At 43.6% G+C, this 17,519-nt stretch overlaps 1 protein-coding gene across 1 annotated transcript; it reads right to left on the bottom strand.

Moving 5' to 3' along the window:
• Positions 1-1,291: 1,291 nt before the first annotated feature.
• Positions 1,292-17,188, bottom strand: hspa9 (heat shock protein 9). The gene is made up of 16 exons (XM_074647703.1): positions 17,040-17,188; positions 16,155-16,216; positions 15,848-15,935; positions 13,929-14,110; positions 11,987-12,111; positions 11,810-11,883; positions 10,609-10,715; positions 8,675-8,837; positions 8,485-8,577; positions 4,742-4,951; positions 3,804-4,031; positions 3,462-3,684; positions 3,162-3,256; positions 2,934-3,026; positions 2,441-2,581; positions 1,292-1,718 (listed from the first exon to the last, which is right to left on the bottom strand). The coding sequence occupies exons 1-16, from the start codon at positions 17,118-17,120 to the stop codon at positions 1,587-1,589; spliced, it is 2,097 nt and encodes a 698-aa protein (XP_074503804.1). The 5' UTR covers positions 17,121-17,188; the 3' UTR covers positions 1,292-1,586.
• Between the last annotated feature and the right edge of the window lie 331 nt (positions 17,189-17,519).

Here is a 17,519-nt window from a genome sequence, read left to right as displayed (position 1 = left end):
AAGGGCTTTGGGACGGTCTTCAAAATGGCGCACCAGAACTACTTCCGGTTCAAGCGAGGATCGAGGAGCGAGGAAATGAAAATTAAGAGTTTTGGGATGCAGCCCAAGAGTCTACAACCATGCTAGTGGCTAAGCACAGAGGGGCTTTGAGCTAAATGCTAACATAGCATGCTTCATGTGTTCTCCCACTCAGTCTAGTGCGTTAGCATGCTAATAAACACTAAAAGCAGAGTAGTCTGAGGCTGATGGGAATGTCCTTAGTATACACCGGAAAAACTCATGTTAACATGGAAACACTGAATAAACCACAGCACCATTCTACCAGCTACTATCACACCAGTGTCACACTTCACATTTTTATTATAAAAAAACAGCATCCCCCCCCCATTTCCAAATCAGCATGCCGCCTCCTCCTCATTGCTCCCTTCATATGCAGAGCAGCCTGGATCACTATCAGGCAGGCATGTAGCAACAATGGCATTACACAGAGCAGTTTGTGGCAGTAACAGAACTTCCCTCTGGAGGGGAATGACACAGCCGGGCTCATACTGAATCTCCACAGTCCCAACCCTTCCTCATGTTATCTATCTGAAATGAGAAGTAAACTAAGGTCTCATCCTCTATTGTGCAATTTCAGCTTCCAGATTTACCTTTTTCTAGTTTAACTGAGTCGGCCATAATGTCACACGTGTATTTTAAGAGTCAGAACTCCGCTGTTTAAGAGGATGCAAAGAACTAAAAGATGTTCTCACAGATCAATCCCTTACATTCACTTACATCAAATGTGAGCCACATCAACTAAAGCTTGACCTCATCCTCTCACACACACACACACACACATTATTTAGATTCTGTCCCCCCCCACCCCCCATTAGTCAGTACTCCTCCAGCCTGATGTCCCCTGGCCTGTAGATAAAATGCCAGAGTAAACAAGAAGAAATAGGATCATAACTCCTCTCAGAGTGTTGCAGATTTCAACAGTAGAAGTAATGCAACTCTTTAGAGTGAGCTCAGGACAACTGAGAAGTGGCAAGTTTCTGACATGAAAAGGCTACTATACTTAGAGATTTTTATACAGTAACTTCCCACCTCCGAGTAGTAATGAGTGCACTATTAAAACAAGATAGCTATGGTTGATGTGTAGAGTGCTGTACAATATTACATTATGTAGACAGAGTAGGGCTGTCCTCTGTACCAGAGCTCAGCTCAACTGGTACAGACAACGAGTGATGAGAGCCTTTAACAAGCTGATCTGCTTCAGATGATGGAGCCAAAGAACATGAAACCTACGTGACGTCTTAGACACAACAAAAAGAACCTTTACTACCTCAGAATGTAAATTAACAGCTTTGTAAAAATAAACATACATGACATTGTTTTTGAGACGATTAAATTACAAACAGACATGGAGGAGCATACGTTGACAATTCACTTTTCGCTAGAGAATTTTACTGCCAAAACACAGTAGAATAATAATATGGTGAGAATGACTAAGATTCAGCTCATCACTCAAGACTGCCACTGTCCCCTCCCAGCCCACCGCCAAGCCAGACAGTTCTCCGTTGTCATGGAAACCCAGTGACACACTAGTGCTGGCCTTCTTTCTTCTCTCCCTCTGATGAGCCCGAGCTGCTGCCGCTGCTGCTGCCGCCGCTGCCGCTACCGCCGCTGCCGCCGCTGCCGCCGCTGCCGCCGCTGCCTTCCCGCTCTGCCGCCATCTGCAGGAAGGAAGGAGGACGTTGGAGGTAAGTGACATTCATGTTCACACTCTGCAATGTCCTATTCATCTTTTACTATGGAACTTGGTACTAAAGTATAGACAGTGTTCGACTGGAACATTTCCAACTAATTTTTACCAGCCGCTATTGCCTGCCCAACATTCAATAATGTCAAATGTCTACTGGCAAGCATAATAAATAATAGAGCTGAAACAATTAGTCCATTAGTCCATTAGGCAATTCAAAATCAACCAATCATTCATTGTCAAAAATGCCAAACATTCCCTAGTTACAGTTTCATTGTAAGGATTAGCTGCTTTTCTCTGGCTCATGGGATAGAAGATAGTAATTCAAGTCTTGCTGTAACTCAAACTATTTGATTTTTCACCATTTTATAGACCAAAAGATGATGTTTGTTTTTGTTAGATTAAACTATTCAACAGATAATTGATTAAGTAATAAAGTTAGTTGCAGCCCTCAATAAGAACAAAGAATACTTATGCAAGTTTAAATGGAGCAGGTCTTTATGAGAAATCCCCAGAGTTTAGTACCAAATGACACTGTTCTTTCTTTCCAGGAAGCTTCCTCACAAATAACTTGAGAATTACAGAGCTGTAAAATAAAGAGTTCCTCTGAAGCTGGATTATGGGCTTTGCACTATGTCATCATCTTGAACCGTGTCACAGTTTGACAGTGAGTGTGAATGTACAGTATGTTCCTACCTTCTTGTAGGCCATCTCAAAGAGTTTAAGTGAGGCCTGCTGCAGGTTGGTGGCCGCCTGTTTGATGTTCTCTCCTGTTTCGGAGTCCTTGTTGGTCAGAAGATCCCTGACCTTTGAGATCTCCTCCTTCAGCTTGGTGCACTGTGAGTGGACGGATCGGAGAGGAAACATGAATGAATGAAGCACAAACTGGAGGATCACCCATAATAACAATAAAATCATCTTCATGGTACAAATAGTAGAGCAGACAGTGCTCCATGTCTACGGACATGTTGGCACGATTGAAACCCGGATTTTCAGTATGTGGTTACCTCCTATATCCCCGTCGTTCTTTCAGACAAAGGTTACTACACGTTATATCAGCAACCAATTCATCCATGAAGTTTAGAACAAGTGGAAATGTCATTTAGGTGCAGGTTTTACATTTTGTGGCTCAAACCAGCAAATTTAAGGCACAAACTGAGTACACTACAAATAAAGATTTAAGTTTGACCTCATCAGCAGGAAGTTGGTCCTTGAACTCCTCCATCTTGGATTCGGTGTCATGGACGATGCCCTCAGCCATGTTGACGGCCTCCACACGGTCCTGTGCACAATCAAATGAGGGTTAGAGGGGTTTGAAGTATACACAGACTAGATCAGTGAATGGTAATACATATGTAGAAACGCGGTGAACCCGTTATTATGGTGTTAATCCATTTCACTGTTCTCCAGTATTTACCTTTCTCCTCCTGTCCTCCTCCGCGTACTTCTCAGCATTCTTGATCATGTTCTCGATGTCGTCCTTACTGAGACCTCCCGATGACTGGATCACAACTGAGGACAGAGCAGAGAGGCTGTTTAGACACTCAGCACGCAGCGGTTTGATATCTACAGTATATCTGCCAATTCAAACTAGTGAGAACATTAGTATGCTGCTCTAAAAGCATTTCATGAATAAACCTTAAAGCCCAATATTAACATTAGCGTTGATGATGACTTCTTACTGATGTTCAGCTGTCCTTAATGTATCTTCACTTACTCTGCTGCTCTCGGCCTGTCCCCTTGTCCTTGGCTGAGACATGGACGATGCCGTTGGCGTCAATGTCGAAGGTGACCTCAACCTGAGGAACACCGCGGGGGGCGGGGGGGATTCCCACCAGAGTGAACTGACCCAGCACCTTGTTGTCTGCTGCCATCTCTCTCTCTCCCTGACACACCTTGATCTCTACCTGAGTCTGTCCATCAGCTGCTGTGGAGAACACCTGGAGGGGAGCAGGTACAGTACTTCAGGACGTGTTAACGCTCACATGTGACACCTGTCAGAGGCCGTAGAAAGAGGCAAATAGCTCGATACAAAGCAGTTCTCTGTTGGTTTCAGTACCTGGCTCTTCTTGGTGGGAATCGTGGTGTTCCTGTTGATGAGTTTGGTGAAGACTCCGCCCAGGGTCTCAATACCCAGAGACAGTGGTGTCACATCCAACAGCAGAACATCAGTGACATCGCCGGCCAAAACCCCCCCCTGGATGGCTGCTCCTATGGCAACGGCCTCATCAGGGTTAACGGACTTGCTGGGAGCGCGGCCGAACAGGTCCTGAACTGTCTGTTGAACCTGCAGAGACAAACACAGAGTTATACTTCAACAGCAATAATGATGATTAGAATTTGTACAGAGCTGGGATCGACTTAGGATAGCGGTTACAGATAATGGATGGACGGATCATTTGTACGTCAATTTTGTGCCACACAGAGTACAAATATTAAAATGAAATTCCAGTTTGTTTAATGCTTGCTTGTCCAAATTGCACATTCTTACAAACACATGATGTAAACTAAAATACAGGTGTTATGTGACTGAAAGCAAGAATGTATTATTTGATAACTAAACTAAACACAAGAGTGTTAAACAGCCTGCTCTTGAGCAGCTCGAGGTCGAACAATGTTGATTAAACCTTCCACAAAAATAGAATCAAGAATACTTGCAATGCCACTTTTGGCCAGCAGATGTCACGCTCTTCACAACACTGACTGCTTTATGTTATACTATAATATAAATTTGATTTTCAATTGATGAGTTATTATAATGTGTTGTGACTGTTGACTGCTGTAACCATGTTTCCTATTGTAGGTATTGTGCAGTGTCATGTCACCTGTATCTTTACATCAAAGACCACATGGGAAACAGGTATTGGATTTTGTAGCTGCATGTTATTTAATATCGTCCTCCTCATAATGTCAAATAAACTACACGACAAACTCTTTGTTAGGACCTGTAGGCTCGGGGGGAGGAGGGGAGGGAGGGGGTCACACTGTGTTCTGTACCTTGGGCATACGGCTCATGCCTCCGACCAGCAGCACCTCTCCTATGTCTCCCTTGGACACCTCGGCGTCCTGCATGGCCTTCTGACAGGGAGCCACGGTGCGTCGGATCAGGTCGGCCACAATGCCTTCAAACTGAGAGCGGGTCAGCTTCATGTTGAGATGTTTGGGACCAGAGGCGTCCATGGTCAGGTAGGGGAGGTTGATGTCAGTCTGGAAACGGAGAATAATCATGTGATCACTCGGTTTCACGGTAACCCGGAAAAAGAAAGTCATTTTCTCTCAATGAAAAACGTATTCGCCTCGAAGCTCATGACAAAGTGATGCTACGAGATGTACCAGAGAAACGGTGTTCCTCAGGCTACCTCGTGTGGTCTACTCAAACAACGAGAAACAGCCGTGGCCGCTACAGATGGAGACAGGAAACAAATGTGCACGGGGAAAGTACCCGTGGTTGAAGCTGTCCTCGTCAATGGACTGATGATGGCCAGTCATGTAATGCCTACTTGAGCGGGCCTACAGTAAGCTTCATATACAGCACTGTATTATTACACAGTACAGTCACTGTAATTTGAAGTGTTCGAAACAACAGTACAGTAAAACTACAGTAATAGTGAAGCTGTTTCATTACTTTATATTCATGTAATAAATATACAAATGTCAATTAGATGGTAATCTGCATGAGAAATAAAGAAGAACAAATGTGGTTCTAATAATCATCTGCTCATAGACGGACAGGCGTGCTCACCACAAGAGGTTTCCATTCTAGTTACAAGTTGTTTCTGTTGACTGATTAACAAATACTCAACACTGCTACAGGCATCTTCTCCATCTTACATACTGTACGCATCAGTATAAAGTAGGGATGGAACAGTTCAGGTCAAAAAATCCCAGTAGCCACGGCTCTCTAGCCACGGCTCGCTAGCCACGGCTCTCTAGCCACGGCTCGCTAGCCACGGCTCTCTAGCCACGGCTCTCTAGCCACGGCTCTCTAGTCACGGCTCTCTAGTCATGGTTCGGACGTGTATGAATCGTTCGGTTCATTTGAAATAAGTTATGAGGCCGATTGTGTATTTTTTCATGTAGAGTTCGGCTCCCGTATATTGTCACACTAGAAATCAAGGCCTATTGAAGGAGGCTGGGACACGGGCGGACATGGGCTTGATGTACAGGGTTTAACACATGCGCAGTGTAACTGAAGCTGCGGTCGTGCGTTGCTATTGGCTCAATTTCGGGGAGTGCAGACCAGATTTTACAGCGCATGTGTTGATGAAGCGTGACCCAGCCTCCTTCACGGATGAAGTGAAGAGTGCGGCTGTCAGTCAGTTTAGGAAATGGCGAGGGGACAAGATAAAGTCCAGTTAGAGGATCCACCAGCATCGTTTGGCTCTGCTGTATGGGAGCATTACGGATTTAGTGTTACCATGGAAATGACGGAACAAAAATGATGGATAAAACGGCGACTGTGTGAGCACTGTGCAACACGTGTGAGTTATGCTAGCGGCAACACTTCGGGTAGGAAAGAGCAGCTCCTCCCGCAGTATTTAAACAGCCTCTACATGCAGACCCAGACGGGGTAAAAACACAACTACAGCATCGGGGAGGTTTATAGTGAAAGATATGCTGCCTTATGCAGTCATGGAGGACGCTGGATATAAGCATATGATTAACGTAACGTTACTTGTGCTATAATATTCTCTCACGCCGACACTTAAGCAACACAGTAATTCCATCAGCACAATCCCTGTCATGTGTTTTATATTTATTCATTATTTTTAAATAACACAGTGGCACCAATCCAACCGTATTCCTCCAAATACTGCATTTTGTGAGTGGAAAAACTAATCTTTCAATTAAGAGCTGATAAACAGGGAATAGAGACATATGTTATACTGTTGGTGTTTTTTTTTAGTATAGTTCTGCTTGTGTTGAGCTTATGCTTCAATTGATGTTGATGGCCTTAGTCTATAATTACATCATATTTATATGAAAATAACAAAGCTGCATTCTTTGTTTGCACTAATGACTCTAGAAGATCTATCATATTCTTTCAATTAAGATTTGACAATGAAGAAGTGTTGATGTTCTTTATGGAAGCCATACTTTTGTTAAGGCAAACATTTGTTAACTTATTTTTGCCAAATAAATGAAAAGCATGTTGAAATCAGAACATGGCCTCCTCGCTGTAACAGAAATGTACCGACCAGAACCCAAAACCGTGACCCCAAAACCGTGATATGAACCGAACCGTGAATTTTGTGAACCGTTCCACCCCTAGTACTAAGTGTAAATTATCTCATTCAGACATTCAATCAAATTACAGCTTAAGCAATGAATGCTGTTATAGTTGTCAGAAAATGCTCATGTACGTCAGATATGATGATAGAACTGATCAACACTACACAGGATTTCTATGGAATTAACCAAATCTCCATTTACATTCCCATTCCTAAAAGATGATATATATCCATAATTACAAAAATAAACATCACCCTGGGTTTCTGTGGTCAGTGTGGTTAGTAAAGACATTTAAATTCTTGAAGAAATAAATCGATCAATCAATCATAAATATTAAATAATACTCAGTCCTATTAACATCTGCACAAAATATCAGCCTCAACCAGGGGTGTAACGATTCATCTACTCCATCGATGGATCGATTTATATTCCTACGATCCAACTACATCGATAGGTACTCAGGAAGTTGTCCTTCACGGGAGACGTATATCGATATAAAATCCATTTGAAACACAAAAATCGATTGTATGGATACTAAGAATTTGCACCTTGTATTTAAGGACGACAAACGTTATATGAAAGTGTTTTTTAGCACTTTAAATGTTAAACGTTACTCCGGTTCTCTCTCCAGACATGCGCCAGCTGGCCAGCTTCGACCTCTGCAGCGCGAGCACATATCCATGGCGTGCATGCAGACGATTGGCGCACTGGACTCCTCGCTCTCTCACGCGGTAGCGGCGTGAAGGGAGATGGGTCAGCAGAGTTTCAGGTGCCATCAGTCCACTTGACGAGGGCGGCTTCACCCACAGGAGCTGTCCCCGTGCGCTTTCGTTTTTTCATTCAGAGAAAATGACTTTCATTTTCCCCGTCATGATATCTACGTGCACGCAGCATCAGCCTCACGTATCCAGCCGGAGAGCAGACGGTCCGCGACGTGAATTATAACGACGGGAATAAAGTAAAAAACAAAACAGAAGCTCAGTTAACATTATTCTTAATTAATTAACGTAGTCTTAAAATGTAAAAACGTATCGTCACAGCCCTAGCCTCAACTTCCAATGCAATGCTCTTGTTGGGATCTCTTGTTGGGTCTATACTATAGAGTATGGTCCAGACCTGCTCTATAGAAAAAGAGTTCTGTTATGAACTTCTGTTATGATTTGACGCGATATCAAAATAAATTGAATTTAACTTCTTAAAAAAAATAATGTTTTGGTCTTGGTCTACTAACAGTAGTGTAGTAATAGAGTAGTGTTATTGTATGGCCCTGTACTAGGCCTGCCCTGCTGGCAGGGTCAGGACAGTTCACTCTCACTGGGCCGAGTCCTGCAGCTCAGCAGCAGCAGCAGCAGCACGCTCTAAAACAGAGCTGCTGCAGTGAACAACAATACAGGACCTTCTGATGAAGCAGAGTTTGGGGTATGATTCCTATTCATCTATCTGAATGGGTCATGACTGTGTACTTTGACTTCCTGTTGTATTAGTGATGATGAGGGTGTTCTGTGTACCTGCAGTGCAGAGGACAGCTCACACTTGGCCTTCTCAGCAGCCTCTCGGACTCTCTGGAGACCCATGTTGTCTTTCATCAGATCCACACCAGACTGAAGAGACGACACATAACACACATGAAATCCTGAACATGCAGACTGACCTACAGGTGAGAGGCTTGTCTAAACATTTGACACTTCACTTATTTACCTCTTTCTTGAACTCCTTGACAATGTGTTGAAGGAGGTGCTGGTCGAAGTCCTCTCCCCCTAGGAAGGTGTCTCCGTTGGTGGACTTCACCTCAAAAACTCCCTTCTGGATCTCCAGGACTGAGATATCAAACGTACCTCCACCCAGATCATACACAGCAATACTGGAAACAGACACAGGTCAGTTTAATAACACAGGCAAACCAACAACTGATGAATGTGTGTGTGAATGGGTGAATGGTGACATGTAGTGTAAAGAGCTTTGAGTGGTCGGAAGACTAGAAAGGAGCTTTATAAATGCAGGTTTATTTACCATCATCTCAATTACACACTCAAAGTCCTGCTATTTCGTTCATCTTTTTTCACATGTTAACAATACTTGTTATCTATGTTCAGGTCTTAGTGCCGGGGGTCTATTTCAACTTGAGTTAAGATTGAATTCCTGCTAAGCCCCCCCTTTGCAAAGTTTTCTGATTGATAGCGGCCACGTTCTTTGACTGATCTTATTTATATTAGAAATGTATATCTTGATCCCACAAGGTGTGTGCTGATAGAGACAAAATCTAGTTTGATTCATATTAGTGTTTTTCATATCATGCAAATCAGCCCAAAATCCATCATGGTGGCTTTTATTACCTCCGCCGAGGCCGAAGGCCTAGGGAGGAGGTTATGTTTTCAACAAAGTTTGTTTGTTGGTTTGTTTGTTTGTCTGTTAGCAGGATTACTCAAAAAGTCCGCAATGGATTTGAATGCAATTTTTTGGAGGGGTGGGGTGTGGCACAACGAACAAGTCATTCGATTTTGGTGGTGATCCGGATTCAGGAATTGTTTTAAGGATTCCGATCAGCCGAACATTAAGACCTCTGGGTATAACACATGACGCATGACCCCACCTCTTTCCTTCAGAGAGAGAGAGAGAGAGAGCGGGGGGTTGGAGGGAGGGGGGACACCTGTAGATTCGGCCTTTTTTCACATTAAACTCTGTGAAATTACACTTGGTGATTGTTGGAAAGAGTAATGACGACGGTTTAGGTGAGTTTTATTTTGTTTCTGTCCAGTTTGAATGAAGTGTTTTACGATGCCCCGCTACGTACAGCTGATCTCCACATAAACTAAAATACACGTGGATGATGACGCAAGCTGCACGGAGAGGGGCAATAGTACTCGGGCACCTTGGCGGAGGTCTGTGCTCTTCGAGTGTCATTCTAGTTGCTCAGGAGGCTTTTAGTAGAGCACATGGTCATGTGTGTCAAATTTAAAGTCAATCGGACTCACGGTGTGAGGGCGCCAGCCTTTCAAAGTTTTCACTTTTTCGGCTGTTAAATTGTAGCGCCATTTATGCAAAGCATTTTCAAATCATTTCCAGCTCACAGCAAATTGAGCGAAGGCCCGATATAGCATATAATGCTATATAGGCCACGTCCATATGCACCAAATTTGGTGTTGATAGTCAATTATAAAAATTATATTACGGTTTTTCACATGATGCAAATTGGCAAAAAATCCATCGTGGCTGACTTCTATGGTCCAAAAGGCTTTTTAGTAGAGCACATGGAGCAAGACATGTGTGTCAAATTTCAAGTCAATCGGACTCATGGTGTGAGGGGCGTGGCCTTTCCAAAATCACGTGTTTGGGCATTAATTACAGCGCCTATGACATGATTGGGGTCATATTTCTGGGGAAGCATTTGCACATAATTTCCAATTATTATCCAAGTTTCATGATTCTAGCTCATTCCAGCTCATGGCAATTTGAGCCGCGGCATAATAATAATAATAATAATAATAATAATAGTAATAAAACCGGCACAAACTCTAAAAATTATTGCTCAACGCACAACCATATATGATGCTGTCTCTTTCAGTGTTTCACTAAGAACTGATACCAGTGGTGTAATAGACAACACCAGCAGTGGTCCTCTTTCCTCTACTTACATTTTATCCTGGGTTTTGTCCAGGCCGTAGGCCAGCGCAGCCGCTGTTGGCTCGTTGATCACACGCAGGACGTTCAGACCCGCAATCTGACCGGCATCTTTGGTAGCCTAAAGAAAACACACATTTGGGAATGTTGTGAGGTTGCTGGCCAGCCAATATGTTGGCCACACTTCTAGAAAAAAGTTACTGAACCAAACAGATCGGAGGGGACTGCTTATTCTCCAACACTTTTCTAACCAACATCTAATGCAGGTTCTCGTCTACCAAATTACGTAACCACACAGGAGGGAAGTTGCAAATGTCACGTGGCCCATAAACCCACAGGAAGCGATCTGCAAATGCGCAAATAGCATTCCACGTGTAGAAATAGATGCACAAATGTGTATATATCACTTTACATGTAAACCTTAAAATACGTATTTACAGAGTAAATTATGTGTATTTGCAAATCGCCCTGTATTTTTGTGGATGTGACTTTACACAACACAAATCGTGTGTCTCTTCGCAGCCTCCGTACGCGAGTGTGTTTGTTTACGTTTGTGCCGGTGGGCGAGCACTGCTGGCGTGGCCTGACTGCAGCTTCTCCCTCTGTCAGCTGTCTTTCTTCTCGTCTTGTTTTGTTTTGTTGCCGTTTCTTCACTGTTCTCCTGAGTTTTGTTGTGTTCCTACTCGTTCCCACTCTTGTTCTCCGTCTTTTGGTTTTCCCCGTGCTCCCGTTCGCTGCACTCTCCTCGCTAGCTAGCCGGTTAGCTGCTAACTCGCTAGCGGAGCTGCCCTGCATGTTTCTCTGTCCCCCTCAACTCCTCCTGGACACTCCACCACTGGAATTACAATAACCACCTGGCTGTTCTCCTCATCACCTGTATCCATCTGTACCGTGAGTACAGGTCTTTGAGGACTGGGGTGATGCCAGTCCTCAAAGACCGACAGTCTGATTCCCTCACCCTATTCCAGTCCCGCCTCAAGACCCATCTTTTCTCCTCTGCCTACTCCTAGACCCCCCCTCCCCTTAACCATTTGTCCGTGTGTATGTATGAGAGTGCGCCTGTGTGTACATGTTTGTGGATAGTGAAATATTTGGAAATCATGGTACACATTTGTGGATTGTCTTCTGTGGATTACAACTAATAAAGTCCAATAAAAACTTCCATACACTGGCTCATCAACCTGTAGCGCATGAAGTGTGTATGTGTGTGCGTACCTGTCTCTGAGAGTCGTTGAAGTAGGCTGGTACAGTGACCACAGCGTTCTTCACTTTGGTTCCCAGATAGTTCTCTGCAGCACAAATGCCAAATCATTACAAAACTAAAGCTCACATATGAATGACAAATGTCAAAGAAACACACGCAACTTGTATTCAGTGTAGTTTCAGTCATACCTGCAGTCTCCTTCATCTTCATCAGGACGAAGGCTCCAGCCTGGCTGGGGGAGTACATTTTCCCATGAGCCTCCACCCAAGCATCACCATTAGATGCACGCACAATCTTGAAGGGGACGTTCTTCCTGTTAACACATTTAACTTAGTCTGAGGAGTCTAGTTCATCAATCTGGTTTTGTGTCTGTTTGTCTCAAATCTCAAACATCTACTCAACATGTTTTGTTAGTTTTGTATTTATTTATTAGTTTATTTGACAGGGACAATACATAGGCATTGTTACACTTAATTAAAGTGCAACCGATGCAACGCATATAGGACTTCTAGCCATAGCTAATTTGCAGACCGTGTCCCTGGTTAGGCTTTTAAGAAAAAGAAAATAAATAAAATAAGTTATCTGGGTATATTGTTTTTTTCAGTAGTTTGTATCCACATTTTTTTTATCCAAGTGGTGAAATGAATCACTATTTCCAGGAAGTAATTATCATACTTACTTTTGAAATGAGCACATGCAATAATGCAGACTGCTTTAAAGAAAGGCAAAAGTGAGCATGGCTCACATACCCCCGTTCACTGCTTGACCCCTACTAAAGTAGGGCCAAAGGTTTTGCCCTTTAGGAACTAATGGAACAAGTTCTACTCCGGAAATGAAATTGAAGTGGAAAAAAAAAAAATCAGTTTTTGGCTAGAACTTTAAAAATGTTGAGCACCCTGGACTTCTAACCCCCAAATGGCACAACTAGACCAAACTGTCAACCATCATACCAAATCTGAAGTTCCCAAGGGCATTTTCACACCTGTAGTTCATTTGCTCTGGTCTGAATCAGGGACCAAATTGTTACCATGTTGCATAGATCCTCTGGTTTGGTTTGTGTTCACATGGCAGCATTTACAAGCGGACCAACATTTTTCCATAAGGGTGTTTTCACACCTGCCCTGAGGGCCCTTAGGGCGTTTTAACACCTGCCTTGTTTAGTTGGGTTGAATGGAACCCTGGAGCGTTTACCCTCTCGGTGCGGTTCGTTTGGGCAGGTGTGAACACAGCAATCGCACTCGGGTGCAGCACCAAAACAAGCGAACCGAGACCTCCTTGAAGGGGTGGTCTCGGTTCGCTTCCAAATGAACTGCGGTACGGTTTGGTACGCTTCGTTTGTGGTGAGAACATGATCCGACCTTGATATGGCCCAACTGGAGAAAGCATTGCGTCTTTTTGAATTAAACCAGCTCCGGAAGCAAGCTGCACTGTGCACGTCAACACCAGACAACATTACTACAAAAGAGCATACGCTTGCCCTCGCTATTCACATCAGTACTAAACAGGTGTAACGTCAGGCTGTGTTGAAGACCACGGGCATACCTGATGGATCGAAGGAAATATTTTCGGCCGATGGGCATGTCACAGTTTAGGAGGGTTAATGCACACCTCCTCCTGAACGGTCTTGATATGAGCCTTCAGCGACTCCAGTGCATCAATACATCCAGTCGCGCCTCATTTTCAAACTGTATCGTTGCCTTGAGTGAAACATTGCTATGATGTAAAAAAAGATGACCAGGGCCAGGGCCAAGTCCAAGCTGCGTAGTTGTCCCTCCATTGTTGCGTTCTGGAAGTCTGCTCTTCTTTGTTTACTTCTGGGAGTTTTCCCGCATGGAAATTCTGACCAATTAGAGAGCAGCTTCTTTGCGCACCAAAATTTTGGTCTGCTTGTAAATGCTGCCTGAGCACAAACCAAACTCGAGGCAATATGCAACATTGTAACAATCTGGTCCCCGATTCAGACCAGAGCAAACAAACTACCGGTGTAAAAACGCCCTAAGTTAAATAGTTTCCGAGTTCTGCTCCAGAAACGGAAGTTTGACACGTGAACGGACGGAAGGACACTCGGAGCGCTGTATATTCCCGACTATGTTGTCACAGGGGTATAATAAAGACTACAGATGCACTCACAGGTCTTTCTGGACTTCGGGGTCGTCAAAGCGACGTCCGATCAGTCTCTTGGTGGCGTACAGTGTGTTCGTAGGGTTGGTGACTGACTGGCGTTTAGCGGGCATGCCCACCAGACGCTCCGCGTCTGCTGTGAATGCGATGACTGAAGGAGTCGTCCTGGCTCCCTCTGCATTCTCCAATACCTGAGAGGGAAACAGAAATCCGTTAGATGCTTCATGAAACTTCAGACCGTTCATCTATCTGACTGATGCCACACTTACTCCAATCGGTCTGTCAAACTACTGCTCTTTAGCTGTGTAATGGTCTCTCAGAGAATATGAAAATAATTGTCTCTAAATCAATTAATAAATCACCTTGTTTTACAAACTGATCCTTATTTCCATGGAACTAAACTGAAAACTAGTAACCCTATACAAACATGTCCTTAATGAAGATAAAGATCATGTCAGAACTGGACTGACTTGTTTGGACTAACATTCTCCAAACACATCAGTTTACCACAAAACCCAATTTCCCTGAGCAAATATGCTATATGCAGGGGGTTCTGCAATTCCGGTAGACCGAAAGGATGTTTAGCAAACAAACTTAACTGAAAGACATGAAGACAAATAAACAGAAAGAGGAGGGACAGCAGGTTTTAACCAGAGGGAAAATGTATGGTGATCCTGAAGTGTGTGACTGAACCGAGTCAGGAGCAGAAACAAGAGGGTCTGAAGGACATACAGAGGACATGGACCTCCTGGTCAGTCTCGCTGAGCAAACCTCAAATGGGACAATTATCCTCCGACAGTTTCCTTGCCAAAAACAGACTGATAAAAGGTTTTGTATCTAAAGCTTCTTTTGAATATGTTTAATGAGAGAAAACACCGAGACTTGAAACGTTGAGTAAAACGCTGCTGCACGCTTTTCTTTCTTATGTAACATGGAGCAATCTGTATCCAAGACCCAAGAAATCTGTAATCAAGAAAAAGACTACATACAGACGTCATATAAGGCACTTACTGTCGTTTGCATACATTAAATGTCAGAGGTCCCAAATGCTGTTTTAAAATTGTAGTATAGTAGTAGTATAGTATAGAATTATAGTCCTGTGAAACAGCTTTTGCAAATTGTGTGCCTGATATCAGTTTTCACTCCTTTTACAGCAACTCATCACAGCCCTGTCAGAAAGCCTTACTTGACCAGTCTTGATTTGAGGGTTAAACAAATCTGTTTTCAAGCCTAAAATGTATTCAAATGTATTCCATGTTCTCCTTCCAGTAAACACAAACGAATACTAATTCAGGACATTGGTTTTCATCCTGCAATGTTTTAACCAAGTTCATAAATATGCCAGCATCAGCTGTCACCCTTCCTGGACCATAAAGTTACAAATAAAAAGGAGTCTCTCAAATGACCATTTACAGCTCAAATAAACACTACAAGGCAGAAAAGGATTTGTGTCTGGATAATAATCAGATGTAAAGCTACATCTGAAGGCCAGAGATTCTGAGCTAGGGTTGGGTTCATTGTACGAGCCGCAGCAAAGCTGCACTGATTGGTCAGGACATGTGCGGCTTATTACTTATTTCTTACAACTGAAATTACATTTGTTATTACAGAGAGATTAAAGTACAGAAAAAAGGTACCGGTATCGAATTCCAGACACCAGTACCGGTTCAAATGTGAACGGTACCCAACCCTATTCTGAACCACTCTGACGACACGTTAACAAGGCAACATAAGAATGTTTCAATCCAATTTACAGAGAAGCCGTTTCCAAAACTATCTGACAAGCACGGTATCGTATCGGAGTACGCAGTGACCCCTTAACATTTTACGTTCAATTTTAACATACTGAACGGTCGAGGACAAAGAGCTCACATGTCGACACAGTGTTCTATCCATGACAGACGTGTGAAGTGTCTGTTCATCCTCACCTTGGCCTGTTTCCCTTCCATGACTGCGACACATGAGTTAGTGGTTCCCAGATCAATGCCAATGACTGCGCCCTTGATGGCCTCTGACCTACAACACAGAAGACATACACAGTTGTTCATATTGTTATTATAGATGAATCATATAAGTTTCATTAGAATGTTTCAATAATCAAGAGCAGTGATGTTTACTTCTTCATAGAGAATATTTATACTTCAAAATTGTACTTAAATCCTGCTCGCCAGGATTAATTCATACTTCATTCATCACTTTAAGATATCTTAAGACAGCTTCGGTGCTGGTACTCACGCATAATCCCTCCTGGCCAGAGCTCGCAGAGCATCTGGTTGGAAGCCGCCACTCCAGCATGCCTGTGTGTAAATCACAAAACAGTTACACAGCTGTTACAAAATGTTGTCTTTCAGCAATGAACTATAGCAACATGAATAATGCTTCATGTCAGGTTTGTTCAGTAATTTTCATCAGTGTCAAAGAATTCTGTTACATATTACAATAAAGAAAGTTGGGCTTCAGACCTTTCTCAGAGTAGCCCAGTAAACCACAAACATGAACATGCCATACACCTTTAGTAGGTGGTAACATGTTGAAGGACAGCTGACAAACTGATAGCAGTCTAATAGCGCTTATATAACAACTTAACATCCTAAATTAATGTTAAGAAGCAGCACAAGGATTACTATAGACGACCAACAAGTTATGAATGGGTTAATTCAACTAGAACAACATGTGAGAAGTGTTGCAGCATGTTGGGGAGGAGACACCTCGATGAAGGTCACTGAACCAGTGAGCCACTTTCAACACAACTCAACTGGATCATCCCCCAAACACCTGGATCACCCCCCAAACACCTGGGATCACCCCCCAAACACCTGAATCACCCCCCAAACACCTGAATCACCCCCCAAACACCTGGGTAACGGTACATGTCAACTCGTGTATTGTAAGCTACAATGAACACTTCCTACTCGTGTTAGTTGCACCAGTTGAAGAAGACAGGCCGCTTCTAGATAGCTAACGACACAATGACATGTTGGTGGTCACGATTCAGTGAGCTGGCCTCAAGCTAACACTGTTAGCATGCTCAGCTAGTCGACAGCTGGTCAGATCGTGTAGCTAACTGAGGTCAATATGAGCGGATGTATCATTAGTTAGAAGAGGATGTTTGTAACTCACCTTCTTCATCAAAGAGGACACACTTCTTGTACAGTTCCTTGTTGGGAGAGTCCTTGAAACGCTTTTGGCGACACTCAACATTTTGACAACTCGGCTAACAGGCTAACAGGCTAACAGTGATAAAACAACGCCGCAGCGACTAATGTCCAAACAGAACCCTGATCAGTTGAACAGCTTCTAGATGTCGTGTCTCCGGGTGTCTCCGGGTGTGTTCAGGCGTCCAGACGGCGTGTCCCGGGTCGAGCTAGCGGTGGACAGGTCCAGGTCCAGGTCCAGGTCCAGGTCCAGGTCCAGGTCCAGGTCCAGGTCCAGCAACAGTGCAACAGCAGAGAACCTACGAAGCTTCTTCTAGAAGAGAAGGATTACCCAACACATGTTGCACCAGCCACCGCTGCAGGACCCCGAACCGGGCTGCTCATTTACTGCCTGAATGCTTTTTAACAGCTAAGAACATATTATTACGCTGTGTATTGAATGAAG

The sequence above is a fragment of the Sebastes fasciatus genome, chromosome 10, assembly GCF_043250625.1.
Source record: "Sebastes fasciatus isolate fSebFas1 chromosome 10, fSebFas1.pri, whole genome shotgun sequence".
Classification (NCBI taxonomy): Eukaryota; Metazoa; Chordata; class Actinopteri; order Perciformes; family Sebastidae; genus Sebastes; species Sebastes fasciatus.
The sequence above is the reverse complement of the archived record's forward strand: the minus strand, read 5'-3'. Positions and strand labels throughout refer to the sequence as shown.

What these genes read in the sequence shown, in the direction of transcription:
- hspa9 (XM_074647703.1), bottom strand. Translation starts at nt 17,120, where the DNA reads ATGTTGAGTGTCGCCAAAAGCGTTTCAAGGACTCTCCCAACAAGGAAC. An exon ending in AGCTGTCCTCTGCACTGCAG is followed by an intron (nt 4,952 to 8,484) that starts GTACACAGAACA and finishes CTCCGTTTCCAG; the next exon opens with ACTGACATCAACCTCCCCTA. An exon ending in GACAGGCCGAGAGCAGCAGA is followed by an intron (nt 3,257 to 3,461) that starts GTAAGTGAAGAT and finishes CTCTGTCCTCAG; the next exon opens with TTGTGATCCAGTCATCGGGA.